The 21,102-nt window shown below is 48.1% G+C and overlaps 2 protein-coding genes across 5 annotated transcripts; both read right to left on the bottom strand.

The window, feature by feature from the left end:
• LOC124967327 (dipeptidase 2-like) lies at positions 1 to 9,263 on the bottom strand. 4 transcript variants are annotated; one of them, XM_047529510.1, is made up of 12 exons: positions 9,156 to 9,263; positions 8,794 to 9,062; positions 4,720 to 5,006; positions 4,285 to 4,411; positions 3,684 to 3,813; positions 3,458 to 3,599; positions 3,105 to 3,174; positions 2,812 to 2,988; positions 2,370 to 2,454; positions 1,541 to 1,616; positions 475 to 610; positions 1 to 377 (listed from the first exon to the last, which is right to left on the bottom strand). In XM_047529510.1, exons 3-12 carry the CDS (start codon positions 4,995 to 4,997, stop codon positions 111 to 113), a joined length of 1,488 nt encoding a protein of 495 aa, XP_047385466.1. In that variant the 5' UTR covers positions 4,998 to 5,006; positions 8,794 to 9,062; positions 9,156 to 9,263; the 3' UTR covers positions 1 to 110. The 4 variants fall into 4 exon arrangements, with proteins under 4 accessions (XP_047385466.1, XP_047385468.1, XP_047385465.1 ...); XM_047529512.1 differs by lacking the exons at positions 8,794 to 9,062; positions 9,156 to 9,263 and adding an exon at positions 5,927 to 6,322; XM_047529509.1 differs by lacking the exons at positions 8,794 to 9,062; positions 9,156 to 9,263 and adding an exon at positions 5,743 to 5,916.
• Positions 9,264 to 17,429: 8,166 nt separating this feature from the next.
• On the bottom strand, positions 17,430 to 19,304 carry LOC124967326 (probable ATP-dependent RNA helicase DDX28). The gene has a single exon (XM_047529508.1). The coding sequence runs from the start codon at positions 19,274 to 19,276 to the stop codon at positions 17,654 to 17,656; it is 1,623 nt and encodes a 540-aa protein (XP_047385464.1). The 5' UTR covers positions 19,277 to 19,304; the 3' UTR covers positions 17,430 to 17,653.
• Positions 19,305 to 21,102: the final 1,798 nt, after the last annotated feature.

The raw sequence follows: 21,102 nt of genomic DNA, 5'->3' as shown, positions 1-21,102 counted from the left end.
TCACATGCGATTTCATGTCCAAAACATTTATTTCCAGGAAATGTTTGTGCCTGCCCAAAGAGTGGGGGTGCTCTGGGATGTCCAAGCTGTTAGAGTAAAATCTGGCAGGACTAATGGGGTCCCTGGAGCCACAGAATGAACACTGGGAAGGCGGCAACAACGGTGCGACCTGGGACCTTGTAGGAGGAAGATTTTGAGAGTGACCACTTGCGTGATAATTTAGATGTTCGACGTGTGGGGACTTTGGTTAGTTTCTCGTCTGGAACCTGGTATTGTTTCTGATGCAGTCGCGAGAGGACAGAGCGGCACGGGTTGCCCAGCTGCTCTTCTGGGATCCTATCCTCCAGGGGGCTTTGCCACTTGTTTTCCTCCCGTACCTAGAGATGGCAGTTGGTGGTCAGTCAGCAATTTCCCCAGACTCCCCTTATACATTTGCTCAGAACCCTGGACCACTCCTCGCCCAGCTCAGCATACCTGTTCCACTTCTTCAAAGACCCGTAGCAGATTTCCTCGAAGAACACCTTGAAGCTCTTCCTCACTCCAGCCACGATTCAGCAACTCCTCTATCAGCAGTGGATATGTGGACACGTCCTCCAGCCCCTGAGGGAATCTGCGTGGCCACCAGCAGACAGGCCTCAGATTGGTATCCTGATGCAGACTCAGAACCCTTGCCCTGTGTGTCCTAGGTCACTGCACCCCAGCTCTTATTAGATATCTCCAAGACTTGGTGATAGTGATTTGCCCTGATCTTCATCCTTCAGAGGAATATTTGAATATTTGCCAAAACCTATTGAACTTTGTGATTAAGATCTGCATAGCTGGGAGCAGTGGTACCCGCTTGTAATCCCAGAGGCTCAGGAGGCTGAGGCAGTAGGATTGTGAGTTCAAAGCCAGCTTCAGCAACAGCGAGGTGCTAAGCAACTCAGTGAAACCCTGTCTCTATATAAAAAACAAAATAGGGCTGGGGATGTGGCTCAATGACCGAGTGCCCCTGAGTTCAATCCCCAGTACCAAAAAAAGAAAAAGATCTGTATGATTTGGGCTGGGGTTGAGCTCATCAGTAGAACACTTACCTAGCATGTGTGAGGCACTGGGTTCAATTCTCAGCACCACATAAAAATAAATAAATAAAATAAAGGTTTATCTACAACTAAAAAAAATTCAAAAAAGATCTGCAAATGTCCCCTCCATTTAAAAAGAAGAAAAACTTCTCACAACTGGGCAGAGAAGATGGCCGGCCCATGCCAGACCTTGCTGATAATCTGCACAGAGGGAATGAATCTGCAGGGGCTGGGGGTGGGTGCGTGTGCTGGGTAGATGAGCTGTCTGGAAGTTTAGCCAAATATGATACCTTAGAATAGGGTCATTGGGCTGAAAATAGACAGTGGGGCACAGGAAGTAGACCCAGGGAATGAAGAGTGGGTAGATGTGAGGTAGGCAAGGACTAGAGGCCATGAGGAACATGATGTGGTAGGCATGGTGACTGTAAAGGTCCCACTGCTTTCAGGCAACCACAGATAAACCACTGGGAAGTACTCACTGTCTGGCACCATCATAGTCTCCACCAATCCCAATGAACTTGGATCCAATGACTGCCTTAATGTGGTCGAAGTGATCTGGGGAGATAGAGTCAGCAGTGTGGGGCTTCCAGGGCAGGGGTGCCCATGGAGGTAGACTCTGATGATTTCTCTTTTTGTTTTCTGTAGCTTGTACCATGCATGCCACCTGAAGGCCCTGAGATTTGACTTGAACTGATCGCAGGTGGTTCTAGACTAGACTTCAGGTTTTGAGTAAAGTCATTTGGGCCATTTCCCATCTAGATTCACCCTCCCTCCAGTCTCCTTAAGAACCTGTTAGAAGCATCTTTCCTAAGTATGAGAAAGGGACAAAGACACATGACAAAGACCTCAGAGACCTAAGCAGAGGCAGGAACAGGGGTTTTGGTATCCCTGCAGATGTGCAGATGGGGGGTCTATGTCTGACCACCTCCCTTACATCCATCAGCATATCAGTGTAGGCTCAGCATATCAGTATGAACTCTGTGGTTCTGCAAAGCATCAAGGCGAACATCGGGGGATTTTTAGCCAAACCACTGGGGCCATGCTGAGGCATCTTCAAAGCTGCAGGTCCAAATCAGAGCTGTTTAGAGAAACTGGGCTGTATAGAGTGTGATATCACACCTGCAATCCCAGAAACTCTGCAGGCTGAGGCAGAGGAATGCAAGTTTAAGGTCATCCTCAGCAACTTAGCGAGACCCTGTCTAAAAAATAAAAAAGAACTGGGGCTGCAGCTCAGTGGTAAAGTATTCAGGGATTCTATCCCCAGCACACATAAAAAAGAGAGCCTGAGGGGGCTGGGGGTTTACTCACCTGCTACAGTAGACACGTTGGCTAACAGGTTGCACTTCAGCACACCTACAGAAAAGGTCACCATCACAATGCCACCATTCTTCTTCTGCAAGGATGGTCAAATGGACACTCAGTTTGACCCCTGGCACAACAGTGTGACTGTCTACCCTCTAGGCCCCTGTGAGGGAGATGTTCAGCTCTGGCTTCAGGAACCAGAGGAGACTTCACCTCTCTGGGTTTTTGTGAACAGGGGAATCTCAGCCCTGGTTTGGGTGGACATTTCTTGGCTCTGAGGTCAAGGGGTCAAGGAATATTTATGATCTAAAGGTCCTCCACCCCTATTCAAGAGTCAGGAATATGGACTATGGGTTTGTGGTTCAGCCTGGGGTCTGAGGAACCCAAGGGAGCAAGGATTCAGGTTCAAGGGCTCCTGGTTCAAACCGCTTGCCAGGTGGTTTCTCACCAGAAGCTGCAGGATATCATCAGGAACATTCCGATCACTCTTGCACACACCCCTGGCAGCAGAGTGGGAGAAGATCACAGGTGCCTGTGACACTTCCAGAGCCCTCCGGACCACAGCATCAGAGGTATGAGACAAGTCTACCATCATACCCAGGCGATTCATTTCTGCTACCACCTTCTGCAGGGACAGGTAGGGAGAAAAGTGTCAAGGGTGCATGTGTGCCTGCATTTATCTGTAGGGAAAGATGGGGCCTGTACATTTATGTGGGGTGGAGTATGAACTGGGGTCCTCACCTCACCAAAGCTGGTCAGACCGCTGACATTGCTGTAGAAGGAGTGCGTGTCCTTAGATGAGCTCTCTGCCCTGCAGGATTACCAGGAGATAGACTGACTGGTGGTCACAAGAACCTAGAACCTCTACTAAACCCTCTACCCTTGCAACCCCCTGGAGAAAAAGCAAGGACCCAAGATGGCTTATACCTGGCAGAGGGAGAGCCCTACTAAGGTCTATTCTTGCTCTGTGAACCCCACAACACCAGCTCCCCTCCCTATTCCAGAGTCACTGCCAGATCCTAGGGGTAAAGTTTGCTCTGGGCTCTTGGTGTGACCTGGGGCAGATGGACCTCTACCATCTGTACTGTGCTCACCAGGGTGTGTTGCAGGTGTGGGTGAGCGTGAGGTAGCGTACTCCCAGTACATAGAAAGTACGCAAGATGGAGAGGCTGCTGTCCAGTGAGTGGCCACCCTCCACACCAATGAGGCAGGCCAATTTCCTGGTGTCGTTTAGGGCTGGGGGCAGAGAGATCAGATGATTACTTTCAGGAGTTAAAGTAGCTCAATCAGGTTCCTAACAACACCTACCACTTCGCCTACCTTTCACAGAGGTCACAAGCTCCAGCTCAGAATAGGAAGCACACATGTGATGAATGAGGTCAATCTGCTCCAGGGTGAGGCGCACAGCATCCTGGTCCTGGGTCTGGCATGGAACGTAGGCTGACCAGAACTGGGGGGAAGGTCAGGGGTTGGTTTGGGCAAGGGCTACTTTGGAGCTCTTTGAGCCTCCATGAACTGTTCCTCTGTCCTTCTGTGGTATCTTCATACCCACCAAGTTGGCTCACAGTAGCTCCTGTGGACCCAGCGTCCACATGATAGCACTTATTTTTTTCCCCTGGTACTGGAGATTGAACCCAGGGAATCTTTAGCATTAAGCTACATTCTCATTCCTTTTTACTTTTTATTTTGAGACAAGGTCTCTCCAAGTTGCTCAGGCTGACCTTGAACTTATGATCTTCCTGCCTTAGCCTCCTAAGTAGCTGGAATGACAGGTGTACAACACTCCACCCAGCTTCATGGCATTTCTTGATTTGCTATAGGAACTGAGTACCCACATAACTAACTTGGGATCTGTGGGGCTGCCTCTCCTCCCCAAAGTCCCAAAAGCCATGCTGTGGTACCCCGAGTGTCCCTTTGATACCTGAGCACCCACAAGGCCATCTCTAAGCCTGTCCAGGCTGGTCTGGCCATTGCTGAAATTATGCAGGTTGACATCCTCTAGTCCATTCGGGTGAAACTGCCTCAGGATCAGGGGAAGGTCGTTGTGGCTGGAGGGACATCAAGGTAGAGTCAGGTCAAGGATGAATGGGTGGTCCCCTTAGGCTTCCAGGCAAGGCAGCTGATATGGGACCGGGGCCTTCACCCTACCAGACTATATTGAAATCCCTTGAGGCCTGGGCTGGGGGTTCCCCACCAGAGTGGGAGTGATAAAGGAGGGCAGGGCACGCGGGATGGTTGGAGAGAGGGCATCCACAGAAAGTGTGAGGGGGCCTCCTCGCTAACCTTGCATGCTTGGAACCCTTCCCTGCCTCAGGGTGCGCTCTGCCAGACTCGTCCCCACGCGGTACCTACTTACCCGTCCACAAGCGGGTAGTCCCGCATTAGGGCCAGTGCGCGCTCTCGCAGGCCGGGGGTGCTGGGGGTGACTGGCATGGTCCCAGAGCCGGGGATGCCTGAAGTGGTCGGGATATCGGTGGTACCGGGAGTGGTCTCGGTGCCGGTTACAGAATTTGGCGGCAGCAGCAGCAGCAGCAGTAGGGACAGAAAAAACAAACGCAGCTGAGGCCACAGGCAGAGCACGCGGGGACCCTCGAGGCCCGCGGGCTGCATGTTGTGCAGGGCAGAGGCGACCATCTCAAGAGCCTGAAAGGGGCAGAAGGCGACGATGGAGTCCCGACTCTCGAATCAGGCCAACCAGCGTCGCGGCCTCGCGAGGAGTGAGGTTTAAGTCAAGAGACCTTGCGACAGCCACGCGGAGTGTCGCCAAACCGCGTAGCACAGCCGCCAGGGGCCTCCACCGCCTTCCCGCTCTGCCGTCTCCCCTCCCCCCAACATCCCCGGCAAAGGGCGCCCCCGCGGGCTAGGAGGACCCGTGCGACAGTTCACCTACTTGTCCCCCATCGCTGTCTTCCTTGGTCCCTCCCCCTGCCTGACATTGCACTCCTCCCAGGGGTCGACCCGAAGGCTCAACAGCACTCCCCACTGCCGCTAGGGCTTACTCTCCAAGAAGGAGAGTCTGGGGTGCTTGTCCCAGAGTGGCTCCACTGAGACCTTTGGAGTCCGCAGCATACCAGCGACTGCCTGCACCCTTCCCAGGGCACCTGGAAGGCTGCCTGTGTCTCCGTGACCACAGTACTCTGGGCTCTGGATTTCCAATGCTGGGCCAGTTAGGTGGTGTGAAGGGAAGGAGGGAGTCTCTAGAAGTGAGGTCTCTTGATTCAAGATAGAGTTCCTGCCCCTCACCTTTCTTCCCTACCTGTCATAACCCCAGGTCCATCCCCTGGGAACTCTAGCCAGCAACTGAGAACTATCAGGAACACCCCTCCCTGTTATCCTCATGCAACTTCAGGAAAGGGCTTCCTGGAAGGAGAATTTGTACCTGCCCAGGACTCATATGGAGGTACAGTTGGGATGAGGACTAAGTAAGCATCTGTGGTGGATCAGAGACTCAGTCAGCTATTTGGGTGGAAGGAAATGAAGTAATTTCCAGGGCAGCAGAGCCTCCACCCCAGCACCTTCCTTCAAGAGCTGCTGGCTGACCTGCTGGTCAGGATCCCTCCTACCTCAATGCAGAAGTCAGATGAGAAGCATGAGTTCTAAGGGAAGGCCTGGCACAAGGGATCTGGGTCTACACTAGTTTTATCTTGAGGTTTTAGTGTTTTTGCTCTACCAGAAACCTCAAAGGCTTAGTTCACTTCCTTCCCTGGTAGGCCCCACCCTATTCCTAGCCTGGTTCCTCATCAGGGCTTCTTCCTCCAGGAAGCCTCCAGTCATATATATGTACAGGTGCGTGGGCGTGCATGACACGCACACACACACACACACATGCCCCAGGGTGTGCACTCTTGTTGAAGTCCCACCACTTGAGAGCTGTGTCCAAACTCCATCCCCAAAGACTTTCTGTTCCTACCCCTCAGACTCTAAAGATTCTGCTTTAAACACTGACACCCCCTGGAGTTGCTCCATTTTTGGAAACTTCCTCAGGTAGGCAAGACTGATCAGTGCATGAGGACTTGATGCAAGAAGGCCCTCTAAAAAGGAAATGAGCTTGTCCTCTGTTGTAGAATCCCAAATAAAGTGAGAGTAGTATATGAAAAAAAAAAAAAAAAAGGAAATGAGCAAACTTTCCCAAAGGGCTAGAGATCCCAAGCTACCAGGATGAAGTATTCCCAAGGTGGAGGTATTTTAGGTACTGTGCACTTGATGTTGCCCAGTGCCTACTGTCTAGGAGGAAGGTCAATCAATGATATGGTGACTGACTCCAGAGCTGATCCTACGTGTTATCTCTGTTGCCTCCTCACCATCTCCCACTTAACCATTCATGGCATTTCCTAATCTTGCTGGCTCATAGGACATGGTGGTGCATGCTTGTAGTTGTACCAACTTAGGAAGCTAAGGCAGGAGGATGGCAAGTTTGATGCCAGCCTCTGCAACTTAGCAAGATTCCATCTCAAATTAAAAATATAAAGGGCTGGGGTATAGCTCAGTGGTAGGGAGCCCCTGTGTTCAATCCCCAGCACACACCTCCCACACACAAACACACACATCCTGATGGCTCAACATTGAAACATCTCCCAAGTGTCCCTTCTCTGTACTTTCTCCTTTTCCCCCAGTAGAGACCATTTTTATCTCTCTCTTCCTCTTGGTCTCCTTGCTTCAAGTTCATTTCCCACAGAAAAGTCATACCACTTCTTTTATTTTCTTTCCTTTCTCTCCTCCTCCTCCTCCTCCTCCTCCTTTTTCATTTTTTTTGGTACCAGCAATTGAATCCAGTGGTACTTGATCACTGAGCCACATCCCAAGCCCATATATATATATGAGACTGTAGTTCAGTAGTAGAGCACATGCTTAATCCTGGGTTCCATCCCAGCACCAATAACAAACAAACAAACAAAAAATGGTCATCCTCCTGCCTAAAGTTCTTTACAGTTTCCCATTGCTCTTAGAATATATAAAAATATTTTATTTGGCTTTCAAATCCTGGGGAGTCACCTCCCACCAACCTTTCCAAACTCAGCAAATAGCACAAACCCTTTGCCTTCTCAACTCTGACTGTCAGTCAGTCATACTGCCTTCTACCACAGGGCCTTGGCACACACCGTACTCTCAGCCTCCAACTGAGAGGGGCTATTGAGGCAGGCCCAGAGAGGAAATTTTGTTACTAGGAAGGGATAAGTGAGCAACTTTCCCTCTAATTGCTCACCCGTACTGCGTTAAAACAAACAAGACCTGCAGACAAGGCAGCGGCAGAAGCAGGTTTCTCCTTCAACTTCTTGTTGTAGCAGAGCTAAGCACCCCTCCTGATTTCCAGTATATTGCAAGAATGTGCTGGGAAGGCCAGGCATGGTGGCAACACACCTGTAATCCCACTGACGAGGGGTAGAGAGGAGGGTGTGGGCAGGAGGATCACAGGTTCTAGGCCAGCCTCAACAAATGAGCAAGGCCCTAAGCTATTTAGCAAGACCAGGTCTCAAAAATAACAAATATAAAGGATGGGGAGGGCTGGAGTTGTAGCTCAGCAGTAGAGTGCTTGCCTAGCACAAGTGAGGCACTGGGTTCAAACCTCAGCACCACATAATAATAAATAATAATAAATAAATAAATAAAAATAAAGGTATTGTGTTCATCTATATCTGAGAAAATGGGGGGGCTGGGGATGTGGTTCAGTGGCAAAGTGTCCCTGAGCTAAATCCCTGGTACCAATAAATAAACAAATAAATTAATAAATGAAAATAGCTCTTCTCTCTTTTTCTCTCTGCTTTGTGATCACGCAGAGCACAGTTTCTTTTGCCATGTGCTTCCACCATGATGTTCTGCATCCCACAGGACCAAAGTGAACAGCCAAGTGACCATGAACTGAAACCTCTGAAACCATGAACCAAAATAAATATCGTCTTGTTTTTAGATAACTTTCTGCAGTATCTTGTCACAGCAACAAAAAGCTAGCTAACACAACCCCTTAGGGTCACATGGAAATCTATGTCTATTGAATCTATTCTACCTGTCGGTAGTACTAACATTCAGAACTGGGTGTAAGGGGTGGGTGTCGTGCCTCATACTTGTAATCCAACTGGCTCAGGAGGCTGAGGCAGGAGGATGGCCAGTTCAAAGCCAGCCTCAGCAACTTAGCAAGACCTTGTCTCAAAATTAAAAAAAAATTAAAAAATGAGCTGGGATGTGGCTTAGTGGTATAGTACCCCTGGGTTCAATCCGCGGTACCAAATAATAATAATAAATAAGAATAAGAATAACAAATAAAAGGGGCTGTGTAAAAATAAATAAAAGGGTATAGCTTGGTGGTAGAGTGCCCCTGGGTTTAATACCCAGTACAAAAAAAAAATATTCTGGGAAGTTAAACTCAGGCTGAGTTATAGGTGCATAGGCCACTTAACAAGCTCAGATGCAGAGGTGGGTAGGAATGGGGGCTTACTTGCTATCCAGTGTTGTCCAGATGATGGTCATTGACATTCAAGGACCCCAAGGTCCTGGTCCTGGAGTCTCATGCTGCCCCTGCCTCTTCCTTCTTATTCCTCTTGATCTGATTCCATAATAACTAACAAACTCCCAAGAAACAACAGTCTTACAAACTAGAAGACAGCTTAGTGGTTGCAGACACATATCCTCCAATCACAAAGCTGAGATCACCCTTCCTGAAGTGACGGCACATTTTTCTTCCTCAAAAGGCAGTCAGTATTTATCCTGCAAGAAGTATCATAACCATGAACACATCTTCATTTCCTGCTTCCACCCACCCTTCTCCCCAACCCCCTCCTTTCTATCCTGTACCCTCACCAGCCTCTCTGTCCAACAGTCCTAGGCTGCTTTTTGAGGGAGATAACTATTGACTCAGGTCCGCTCTGTATCACTGACTCCTGTTACAGATGGGCACCGCCTGATTTCAGACAATACTGAGGATCTGAATACAAGGCCCCCAGGGTAAAGTCATGTGGTGCCTGATAGGCTGAAAGCATGTGATTGGGCTGCTTCTGGAGATCAGATGTGAGCAACACGTGGGCTTGGAGCCTATGTCCTCAGATTGGTTAACATACTGTCCTGCCTTCTTGAGATATCACCATCACCAGGCGGTGTGGCTTCCAGAGTGCAGGAGCTGCTTCCAGCAAGATCCTCAGGGTGGTGCTTGGACTCAGGTGATCCCCCTGAACTATATATGATCATCAGTTGCCTGGCTCTTGCAGAGGTCTGCCAAATCCAAACCCTCTATGGTGACCTGCCTTCTGAACAAATAAGGACATGGGAAAGCCTCTCCACTCTCTGCTGAGGGTTTGGTGGGAACTCTCCTTCCTCCTCGCAGTCTTCCTCCTCCTCCCGGCTTTCCTCCTCCTCACAGCAGTCTGTGGAGGGTGTTTGCCTTCTGCTGATCTGTCAGATGAACTGAGCACTCTGTGACCAGCACCACTCTATGCTGGCATCTCCACCATGCATCACCAGCAAGTGTGCCAATGACTTCATTGCTCTTGGCACTCAGGAAGCTGCTGCATCCCCTTCATTCATGGAACAAGGGCACATGATAATGGTGATGATGAGAGCAGCTGAGGAGACGGTCCCCACAGGTGTGCTACCACTCTGACATATTCTAACCTATATGAACCTCAAACTCCCCCACAAGGTAGTTCTTTCTCTCTGTCCTTCTCTCTCTGTCTCTCTCTTACTGATAGAGGGGATTGCACACAGAGATGCTTTACCTCTAAGCTGCATCCCCAATACTTTTTAAACTTCAAAAATAATTTTTAGTTGTAGATGGACACAATAGATTTATATTATTAATTTTTTTACGTGGTGCTGATGATTGAACCCAGTGCCTCACATGTGCTAGGCAAGCACTCTATTACTGAGCTACAATCACAGCCACCCCACCAACTCTTTTTAATTTTAATTTTGAGACAGGGTCTTACTAAGTTGTTGAGGGCGAACTTGAACTTACATATTCATCTACCTCAGCCTCCTACGTGGCTGGGACTGCAGGCCACTACAAACACTGCAGCAATACAAACAGTAAGGTAGACTTTTAGCAGCCTCATTGTCTAGGTGGGAAAGGTGAGCTGTGGGCAGGCAGAGAAACAAGTGATGCCCTCCTGGCCAGGAAAGGTGGGTTCCCTTAAGTCCCCCCACTTCTGCTCCTTTCAGCAGGAAAGCCTCAGTTTCCTTGCATCCATCTGTTTGTTCAGACATCCTCTGCTGGTCAGCACTGGTGCTGTTCATATGCTGGGGCATTCGATAGCTGACGGGAGAAGTGTGCAGTCACATGTGCTGGCATAAGCAAACATGGGTTGCAGGGGCACCAGTCCTGGGAGCCATTCTGACCAAAGAAACATCTGCACAGCGTGTATGATCTGACATTTATCCTCAAGTTCAGACTTGCCATCTCTTTGGCTCAGTGTGGCCACCTCAGGTGTGAGGTTGTCAGAGGTGCTTTTGTAATAGTACGTAGTTAGCTGGCACTTGCCACCACAGAAGGCCTGCCTCCTTCCCTTCCATGGTTGCCACAAGCCCTCACTGATTCCAAGTGGGACTGAACATCCAGCTGTACTTGAGAAGCCCTTATTTATTTTTTTAAGAGGAAATGGCAAACATATAAAATGAAAGCAGAGAGAAGGGCTTGGAGTGTAGCTCAGTAGTAGAAGAGGTGGAGTGCGTGTGTAGATGTGCAGGTCCTGGGTTGAATACCGAAAACCACAGGAAAAAAAAAAAAGAAAACCCAACAACAAGAACAAAAAACTACAATACATTTATGACTCAAAAAAAAATGAATACATTTTCATGAATCAAGTTCAAATATCCCCACTAGTCCAATATTTAAAAATAGTTTTGAATTAGAATTTTAACAGGTATGTTATGGTGCAATCTCTAGGATCCTCTTTCCTCTTTTATCTTTCCTATAATTTGTTTGTTGAAAAAACATCATGGCCTTGTCCTTAGAGTATTTAAAAAAAATATTATTAGTTGTATTTGGACCGTTATTTGTTTATATGTGGTGCTGAGAATCGAACCCAGTGCCTCACAATGCTAGTCTAGCACTGCAGACTGAGCCACACTCCTAGCCCCTGAGATTTTTTTCAGTTTCTCACTTTCCTGATTGCATCCCACGGTGTCATTGAACACGTTCCTCTACCCCTTGTTTTTCCTATAAACTGGTATCTGTTAGAAGATTTTATTTATTTCTTTAGAGATAGGGTCTTGTTATGTTGCTCAGGCTGGCCTCCAAATTATGGGCTGATCTGGGGCAGGTCTGGGACACAGGCCTAACCTTGTGCTATTCCTTCTCTGTGGACTGCCCCACCCCCCTTCTCCAGGACCAACTGTCCCCTTAACTGCTGAGGTAGACATTCCGCTGGTAACTGCCAGCACTTTACTGCCAAGGCTCATAGCAGGCAGAGTGATCTTTCTAGTATCTTCATCAGATTTCTTCACCACCCTGTGCAAATCTATCCTCTAATTTCCCCTCACACCTAAAACAAGAGCCACACTCCTCACTATTGCTGATGTGGCCCACTGGAGTCCCACTCACACCCACTTCTCCAACCACAACTTTCCTGCTTCTCAAGCTTTCCTTCCTGGCCACACTAGCCTTTCTCCTGCTCCTGCAGTCAGTCAGTCTCTGTTCTACCTCAGGGTCTTTACCTGTGCTCTTTGGTCCAGGAATGCTCTCTCTTCAGCTCCTCCCCTGACTCTCTCACTTGCATCTCTGCAGAAATGCTCTCTCTTTAAAGAAGTCTTCTCTGATTCTCTGATATAATGTAGTATTCATCACTCCATGCTGTTATTTTCCTTTTTGTAGACAATGTAACTTTAAAACATATTTAGATGTTGATGGGCATTTATTATATTTATATGTCCTGCTGAAACTGCTGAAAATCAAACCCAGTACCCCACACATGCTAGGCAAGCACTGTACCACTGAGCCACAAACCAGGCCTCCTTTTATTTTCCTTTATACCAATCATGGATGACTTGAATTTTTAAAAATTTTGTTTATTGCTGGGGGTGAAACACAGGAACTTGCACACACTAGGCAAGCACTCTTATCACTGAGCTACAACCCAGGCCCCTGACGTTGTATCATATCCTTATCTCACCCTTTGTTGGTGGTGCTTGATAAGAGGAGCTGGGTTCATCTCACTCAATAATATCTTCGAAACACCTAGCACAGTACTTGGGAAAAGTGGTACTAAAAAAATACCTATTGAATAAATGGGTAGCTGGATGGGTGGACCGCAGATGGGCCAGTGTCATCTTCTCATTCTGGCCCCTCTTCTCTCACACACACGTAAACCACTTACACATGGAAGCACTCATCAGATGTTCATTTTGGTTCTGGGAATGGAGCCCCATTAGCCTCATGCACACTAAAGCACATGCTTTCCAAGAGCTACACCCTCAGTCTGTGGCTCTCATTTGTTGATGAAGTGTCCTGGGTCTTGACCTAGTTCAGCTAGGCATCACTGAAGAAGTTATCAGTTAGAAACTGTATCCGAGAGTCCCTTTTGAAGGCAGAAGGCCTGAGAAGACCAGGTCTCCATGTAGGAATGCACTTCAAGGGAAATGGGGGGCTTGAAGGCTGACCTTGGACAAGCTGAAATTCAAGTCAAACACTGTTACAGAGGAATTTGTTGAGGAGTGTGGGGTGTCTTGGGGCCCTAAGGGGCTGGGAGTAAAGGAGCATGTGGGGCTCAGGGAGAGGGAGGCATTGCTGCCTTTCCCCACGCCATTCCTGCTGCAGGTAGCTACTGTGCCTGCAGAGACCACAGGCAGGAGGCTCACTGGATAAACACTGCTTTGAGTTTCAGGAAGCCTTCCCCTCCTGGATTGTGCTGATGTTTCTGTCAGTGACTCAGGGTGGATCTTATGGGTGGATCAGGTCCCTGCTAGGTCACTTTCCCTCTCTTTTCACTTGCCTCTTCACGATCCTACAGAGCGCAGTTCTTTTCTGTGCAAGGTGGGACTGCAGAGGATTGAACAGGGGAATGCCAGGTCTTCTTGAAGGCCGGCTTCAGCCATGGCATGTTCCAATGAGTCTCTCTTTTCAGACTCTAGTTTTCTGAGCTTCCTTGCCTGTGTCCTATTGATTAGGAGGGGGCCCCCTGGCTGAGAAAGGCTCCTGCAGATTTACTCAGGTTCTGTCTCCAGTAGGGCAGTGGGGATCACTTCAGAAGATGGATTAGCTGAACACATTTAGTGAAGACTAGTTTAAAAAATTCACTTATTACATACAGAATCCTAGGTTGATATAGTTAATATGTATAAGGGAAAATAGATTTGAGCAACTGTATTGTGACAGAGGGAATTTTAGGTTCCAGTATGAGGCTTGCCTAGCTCCAGCGTGCTCTGCTTCCTGCAGGGTTCTGGGAGGGCTGGGAGGCATTTCAACTGCTATTTCCCTCCTTTGTGAGGCTTAAATGTTAAGCACCAACTGGCAACCATGAGTGAATGGATGAAGAAAAGCCCCTTCAAATGGGAAGACGACATTTACAAGGAAGTCAGAGTGAAGCCAGTGAGAAGGAGGAGTATAAAGGATGGCTTTTAAATTCGAATCCAGTCTCCGCCAAGCTCTGAAGACAGCAGTAAAAGCTGCAGTATTTGCTCATGGCAAGCTAAAGCAAGGTCCCAGCTGTGACAGCACTGAAAGCCATTTGAAACCACCTTCAGTGATTCCCTCAAATTTTTATGTTTGAATGACTTTGTAGTTAACACAACAGCAACAATACAATTTTTATGTCTGTAAAATAAATATAGGAATTTTAAGTGAAAAAAAAAAAAAAAAAAAGATGCATTAGTTGTCCCAGATAGTTGAATGTTTGTCCTCTGCACAGAAAGGCTCAGCCAGCAAGCTTCTGTGTCATTGGTCTCTTGTCACTCTGGTTTAAGACACAAATTTTGGGGCTAGGGCAACCCAGGGCCTTTTCCACCTCTGATGGAGCATGGTGTTACTTGGGAGCCCTTCTGGCTTTCTCCTTTGGCTTCTCTGTTTTGGCCTTGGCTGGAAGTGGCCAAGGGAGCGTCCCCATAGAGCTGGTAGCCACCAACCAGGCAGTATGTCTCCCCATGCCAGCCCACCTGGGTTTCGCCACACCTTGGTATAGGACATGGTAGTATGCAGGTGTAGGAGGAGACGTGGGAGGCACCGCTGCTGGAAGGAAACCCAGAACCAGACACTTCTGCTTTATACAATCTGCCACCAGCACTTCCCTCTCCTGTTCCTTCCTGTTCTGACTGAAGCCCTCTTATCAACTTGGCATCCGAAACACAGCCTTTGCCTGTCACCTCTACAAATGCTTTGCTATCTCCTCAAGGGATTTTTTCTCTAAAAGTACTTGAGTTCTGTGGAGCCCATGGAAGCAGCAGGAGAACAGGATTTGTTCCCCATTCCAGAGAGAACAGTCAAACTGCAAAATGATTACAAAGATCACTCCCTCAGTCTCTCCCTTCTACCACGAGACAAATTTCTTAAGGTCTGTTATTTCTGAGGCTTTAATGGAAATAATTTTCATGGTTTGGAATAAATGGTCTAATATGAATTGGTATAAAGCCCCTCTGCCCTTAGCAGATCCTGTTTGGATCCACTGATACAGCATGTGTCAACCACACTGAGTTCTAGCCCTGTGTTTATACATTTTTCCTAATGCCTTTTTTTTTTTTTGAAATGGCGTTTTGGTATGTTGCGCCACACGGTCCTGAACTCTTGAGCTGAAGCAATCCTCCTGCCTCAGCCTCCTCAGTAGCTGGCACATTGGTTGCATACCACTGTGTCCAACCCTACCACTTCCTGCGGGCCATATGCTGGGGCAGAAGGATCCAGAGATCCAGATCCAAATTCTGGGTACCAAGTTGAGGCCCAATAGCCTTTTCACATTCACTTCCTGAGATGCCATTTCTTCATACCTCAGGTCTCAGTTAGCATTTCCTCTCTCCACCTGGCCTTTGTTTTCTTCTCAATGGCATGACACCTTTTCATCAGTGGATCAGGCTGGGATATGTGTGAGGGGTCCCATGTGTGTATCCCTGACAGTGTGGTAAAGGTTTCTGTGTCTGAAGATGAGGTTGATGAGAGGCCAAGAGCTCTTCCTCAAAGTGCTCCATCATTTGATAATGAAAGCACAGCACGCTTTTGTAAGCATCTTATGAAGGAAGGATGTGGAGAAAGCCTCCTTTCTGATTTGGTGATGGGACTCTCACCTTTTGGCTGAGGTTTCACTCTGTTCCCCACCCAGATCCTTGAGCCCATCTCCTGGGCTCAGGTGATCCTCCCACCTCAGCCCCAAGTAGCTGGGACCGTAGATGAGTAGCAGTGTACTGGGCTCTGAAGGAAGCATCTGGGGAGTCTGAAGGGGAGGGCTGGATTGACAGAGATCAGAACCTTTGTTAACACTTGCCCTGAGCAGTGAGCACAAGCACTGTGGGTCTCTGAGGGAGCAACAGATGTTTGGTCTCACTAAAGGCCAGGGAAGTCCTAAGGTGTGATGAGCCAGCCCAGAAGGAACGTGTGGCAGTCCAGTGAGGTTGTGTATTTACCAAGGGCTGCATTACAGATGCCTGGCCTAGGCCTACCTGCCGCACTGGTCCCCCAGGACACGGAAGACAAGTTAGACTGGATATAAAATGTCCAGTCAGACATTCTCTCTCGAGCAGCCAGACTCTCTGGTGTCTTGTAGAGAACTGGTAGGTAAGTTTCCTAGCTACCCTGCCATGGAAACTGTGACTTGTGATGTCCTCACGATGCACTGAGGTCACAGAAGGAATGGGTGACTTGAGGGATAGGCGTCAGACCCCTGGTGTTTTATGGAAAACAGGGTGAAAGTAGAGAACTCTACCTGGGCCTTCGCCTGGCCTCCCCACCCATATCCTAGACAAATAACCACTGTCAGTGGAGCACAGCTTGGGTTTGGGATAGCCCATGACCACAGGGGACCAAGATTCTGAGAAACCCAAATTCTCAAACTGATGAGACAGTCATGATTAAACACAGAGTTTAATGGGCTAGTTTGCATGGCCCTGACCCTAAGCATGTAACTGTTAGAGAGGAAGAGATCTGAATGTATTAGGTCAGGGAATGTTTCTTGCAAGTGGGTCTGAAGTTTAGATTTGAACTTGTGTACAGAATAAAAGCAAAGCCAGGCCATTCTTGATCTCTTTCTGCCCCAAAGATAAATCCTTTGATGAGATGGAGATGTGTCTCAATGATAAGTTTTTGCCAAATATACATGAAGTTCTTGGTTTGACTCTGGTCAAAACACACATACATACACACACACACACACACACACACACACACGGAAAAAAATTCTTTGCACCTCTCCTTTTACAAGTGAGGTCTCAAAAGGAGACTAAGGGACCTACCCAAGATATGCAGAGGTGTTCTGTTCAACAGTAGGGTTTCAAATTGTTGGAGGTCCAGATGTATAGCTGAGAGGATGAATTTGTCACATTTCTAGGTGATGGACAGCCTTCCGGCTGTTAGAGGTTCTCCAAAGAAGAATGCAGGTCTCCAGTGACTTTACAAAGTAAAAATGATAGGCATATTTTAGCATAAAAATTAAAAATGTTTATGACCTACTAACATAATACAAAATTACATTATATTTTCACTACCCTTTCATCAAAAGGAAACCAACCATGTGTGGTCATGCAGGCCTGTAATCCCAATCATTCAGGAGGCCTAGGAAGGAGGACCACAAGTTTGAGGCCAGTCTCATCATCACAGCAAGACCCTCTTTGAAAATAAAAATAAAAAGGGCTGAGGATGTACCTTTTTACATCCTTGGGTTGTAAAAAGGTGAAGCACCCCTGGGTTCAAACTTTGGAACTGTAAAACAAAACAAAACAGAATAAAACAAAACAACAAAAAACAATAGGTTTGGGATGTAGCTTAGTGGTAGAGAGCTTGCCATCCACATTATTGCAAAAAAAGAAAATAAACTCAACTGAATATTTGTCCTACTCATGGCAGTTGGGAGTATGCATTATCGGAACACAATGAGGTCTGCCACAATGATGATTATTGTGATGGCAGCCCATGAAAACTTTATTTATTGCTAGAAATGACAACATGAATAAAACCAAAATCTATTTTATTCTTCACATTTTATGTGAAAGAGTATGCTGCTTTGGTCCAATGCTCCATTACTCCAATACTGGCCAGTACCTCATCTTTCAAATCACTAGCAGCTCACCAGGCCCTGAGAGGTATTAAAGGCAGCCTAGGTGACAAATGTATTCACCCACACAGGATACCAAGAAAGATCCCTAATCCAGAATCACATTTGACTGAGCCAGAATCAAGATTCCTGAGGCAAAGGCTCTCTCACAGAGGATGCCAGTCCTGGAAGGCTTCTCCTTCTACGAGCTGCCAGTTCAATCTTCTGCACTAGGCTCACATCCCACGGGTGGGTCACAAAGCTGACAACTGCACCTGGCACCTGACTTCCAAGCCGGCCCACCCTCCCTGCTCTGTGGATGTAATCTTGCAGGGTGAGGGGAAAATCATAATTGACAACCAGCTCCACATGGGTGCTGTCTAGGCCCCGAGAGGCTATGTCTGTGCAGAGTAGTATGTCTTGGGATCCCTTCTGGAAGCACTGGAAGATACCTGCCCTCATCGAGGCTGGCATTTGTCCCTGAAGCCTTAGGTGTTTGATTTTGTGGTCATCCAGAATATATCCCAGCCAGTTAACAGTGCTGGAGCTGTTACAGAACACCAGGACAGTTCCTGTGGCTGCAGGTTTCTCTTCTTTGTCACGCTGCTTGAGGATCTGTAGCAACTGTGCCACCTTCTCTTCTCCCTTCAGCCTCAGAAATGTTTGTCTGACATGAGGCATGACGCAGTGGAGCTGTGAAGTGGTGATGGTGGTGAGAGATCCTGGGCTCCCCACTTTACTCAGCAACTGGCTCACACCTTCAGGAAATGTGGCTCCAACCAGCACTAACTGAGCTTTGGGATTAAAGGGGTCTTCTAAGTCAGCTGGGTCTTGGGCTATATGGCTCTTTTCCAAGATGTAGACCACCAGGTCTAGGAAGCTTTCTTCCAGCAGCGTGTCTGCCTCATCCAACACCATGAAAGAGAGTTGCTCCAGGCTAATCAGTTGACTCTTCAGGGCCTTCCACAGAGCCCCCGGAGTGGCAACTAGAACATGTGCTGAAGGTTGTTTGGACAGTTTCAGCCTAATTTTACGCATGCCATGGCCTACCCCTAGCTCCTGCACTTGCAGGCCCAAGGAGCTGCCCAGTGATTGGGCCACAGCCTGTACCTGTTCCGCTAATTCTCGGGAAGGCACAAGGACCAGACCCCTGGGAGCAGGTACACGGTGGATGTCCAGAACCAGACGACCAAGGATCCGTTGCAGCAGTGGAAGTAGATAGCTTAGAGTCTTGCCACTGCCAGTTTCCGCGGCGCAAAGGAGGTGGTGGCCGCGAAGCAGCGGGGGTATGGTGCGTGACTGCACAGTGGTGGGTCGAACGACTTCAGGAGCAGCATCGTGCAGTGCGCGCAGCACTCGGGACTCCAGACCCAGGTCCGCGAAGCTGTCCTGGGACGAGAGGTGTCGCAGCGCTGGCACGTCCAGTTGTGCGCGCTCGATGGAGAAATAGTCCCCATGCGCGCGCCGATGTCTCCAGCCACGCGAGGCGAGCGTTGCGCACTCCCAACGTCCCAGCGTGAGGCGCGCTGGCTGGTTCAACTCGGGCCGTCTGGCGGAGACGAGCAGTGGTCCCGGTCTCACTAACACTGGCCGCTTAGCACTCTGACACCCGCTCCGTCGCTGTGCCTGCCTCCGCTGTAAAGCCCGCGGAATTCGGACCACTGTCAGGGGTTCCTCGGGACCGCGGACCGACAGGATCCGGCGGGGCGCCTGCAGCAAGCGATCGGTAAGCAACAACAGCAACGTCGGCCGTGCCAGAGCCATGTTGCCCTTGCGGCTGGAGAGGCGCACTTCAGTGACGTCACGTATGCGCCGCTCCCTGGCATACGGTGGCTGGCGCAGATCAGTTCAGCCTGCGGAGCTGGCGGTCGTCAGAAAGTGGGCAAGGTCCCTGCAATTCAGTGACCGCTAGGTGTGCAGGTGTGAACAGCAATGGAGACATCCAGAACGAGACCAACCTTGGGGTGGGGAGAGCGCTGTAGGCAGGCCGGGGACCAAGCGGCAGTGGGGCCCTGGTCCTATGGACCATATGTGCTGGTGTCTCCTGGAGAGTGTGTGCCCATTCCTTGAGGTTCTGGTTTGTAGTCCTCATTGCCCCTCTTGAGGGCTTGTTCAGTGCCAGGATCCCCTTGTAAACTGTGAAGGTGAGGGATGCGGCGTCCTTTTCAGACATGTGGAACCTGCGGAAATACTGGTAATACGTGTTTTGCGAGCGTCTGAATGAATGGTCGGCCTTGGGGCTGAGACAAGGGTGTGGATTTCTAAATCTAGGCTCAATTCCCGCTCCACTCTGGCTCAGAACCCGCAGTACAAGATGGTGTCCTGAAGCTTATTTTTTCTCTGAAATGGTCTTGAGTCCTTCTTTCAAGCGGTGACATCTCCACATTAAAAAAAAAAAAAAAAAAAAAAAAAAAAAAAAAAAAAAAAAAAAAAGAGAGAGAGAGAGAAGAAAAGAAAAAAAGAAAAAAATTAAAGCCAAATTGCACTCTCCCCTTCCAACTTCTCATCCTGAACGCACCACTCTTTCAGCCGACTCACCTTCACTCTCAGATACCTTAATTTCCCAGAGTGTAGTGCTAAAGATGCAGTTACACTTCGGAAGTCATCACCTATGTGGCTTATGTTATATAGGCCTGGTCAGGAAGAATATTTGGCTGACACTTAGATATTGAAGTTGTAAAAAAAAAGAACTACACTGGTCATACTTCCTGAAAAGTTCTGAAAATGGGTGTCAGATTTTTGTAGTCTGAAGTTCTGGGGTGGGAGATAAGGTAAATGTTTGTGGATTGATTACATGGGAGGTTCTGAATAGCTGGAAAATGTGGTTTAGTGCCACCAATACAGGTGGCCCTTCCTAACCTCAGGATGCATTTCTGAAGATTCAATCAACTGTGGATTCAAAATATTCTGGGGAAAAATATATCTGGGACTAGGGAGATATGTCAGTTGGGAGAGCTCTTGCATATCAGGATGCCTTGGGTTCAGTAAACAAAACAAAATAAAAAACACCAAAACCAGACATAATTTGTCAGTATTGCACACTAAGAGACCTTTTGTTTTGGTCTGGAAATCTTGAACCAAGAACCTAACACATGATAGGCAAGCACTCTAGTACTACCAATCTACATCCTCTACCCTCTTTAAATTTCATGGTCTGACAGGGTCTTACTATGTTTCCCAGACTTGCCTTGAACTTGCAATCCTTCTATCTCAGCCTCCCAAATAGCTGGAATTATAGGTGTGTGACTCCCTGCTCAGCTTCTATACTACTTATTATGATTCTAAAAACTCAGAGCTCACTGTTTCTTATCTGAATCGCTCCTTGGATGTCTGACCTGATGAGTTTCATCCATTTCCATGTACTTTTGTTTCTCAGATATAAAACAAAGAATTGCTTTGCACCAAAGTAGATGAGATAATTGAAGGAATATCAGAAAAGAGCGGTACCTATGTATGTTTGTATGTGTATTTAAATTGTGTTCAACTATTCAGGGTAGGGTTAGCTGATTAGGTATGCATGTGCTTTCTCATTATGCTGGAGCCTTTATAATTACCTCAAAATCTCATAGGGGTTGGATTTTGTCTAAGTC

The sequence above is a fragment of the Sciurus carolinensis genome, chromosome 16 (assembly GCF_902686445.1).
Source record: "Sciurus carolinensis chromosome 16, mSciCar1.2, whole genome shotgun sequence".
NCBI lineage: Eukaryota > Metazoa > Chordata > Mammalia > Rodentia > Sciuridae > Sciurus > Sciurus carolinensis.
The sequence above is the reverse complement of the archived record's forward strand: the minus strand, read 5'-3'. Positions and strand labels throughout refer to the sequence as shown.

Excerpts from the sequence above, each read along its gene's own strand:
- LOC124967327 (XM_047529509.1), bottom strand. Across the intron at positions 4,412-4,719 it reads GACTACCCGCTTGTGGACGG|CCACAACGACCTTCCCCTGA; the intron begins GTAAGTAGGTAC and ends ATGTCCCTCCAG. Across the intron at positions 2,455-2,811 it reads ATGATATCCTGCAGCTTCTG|AAGAAGAATGGTGGCATTGT; the intron begins GTGAGAAACCAC and ends CCATCCTTGCAG.
- LOC124967326 (XM_047529508.1), bottom strand. The coding sequence starts at position 19,276 with ATGGCTCTGGCACGGCCGACGTTGCTGTTGTTGCTTACCGATCGCTTG.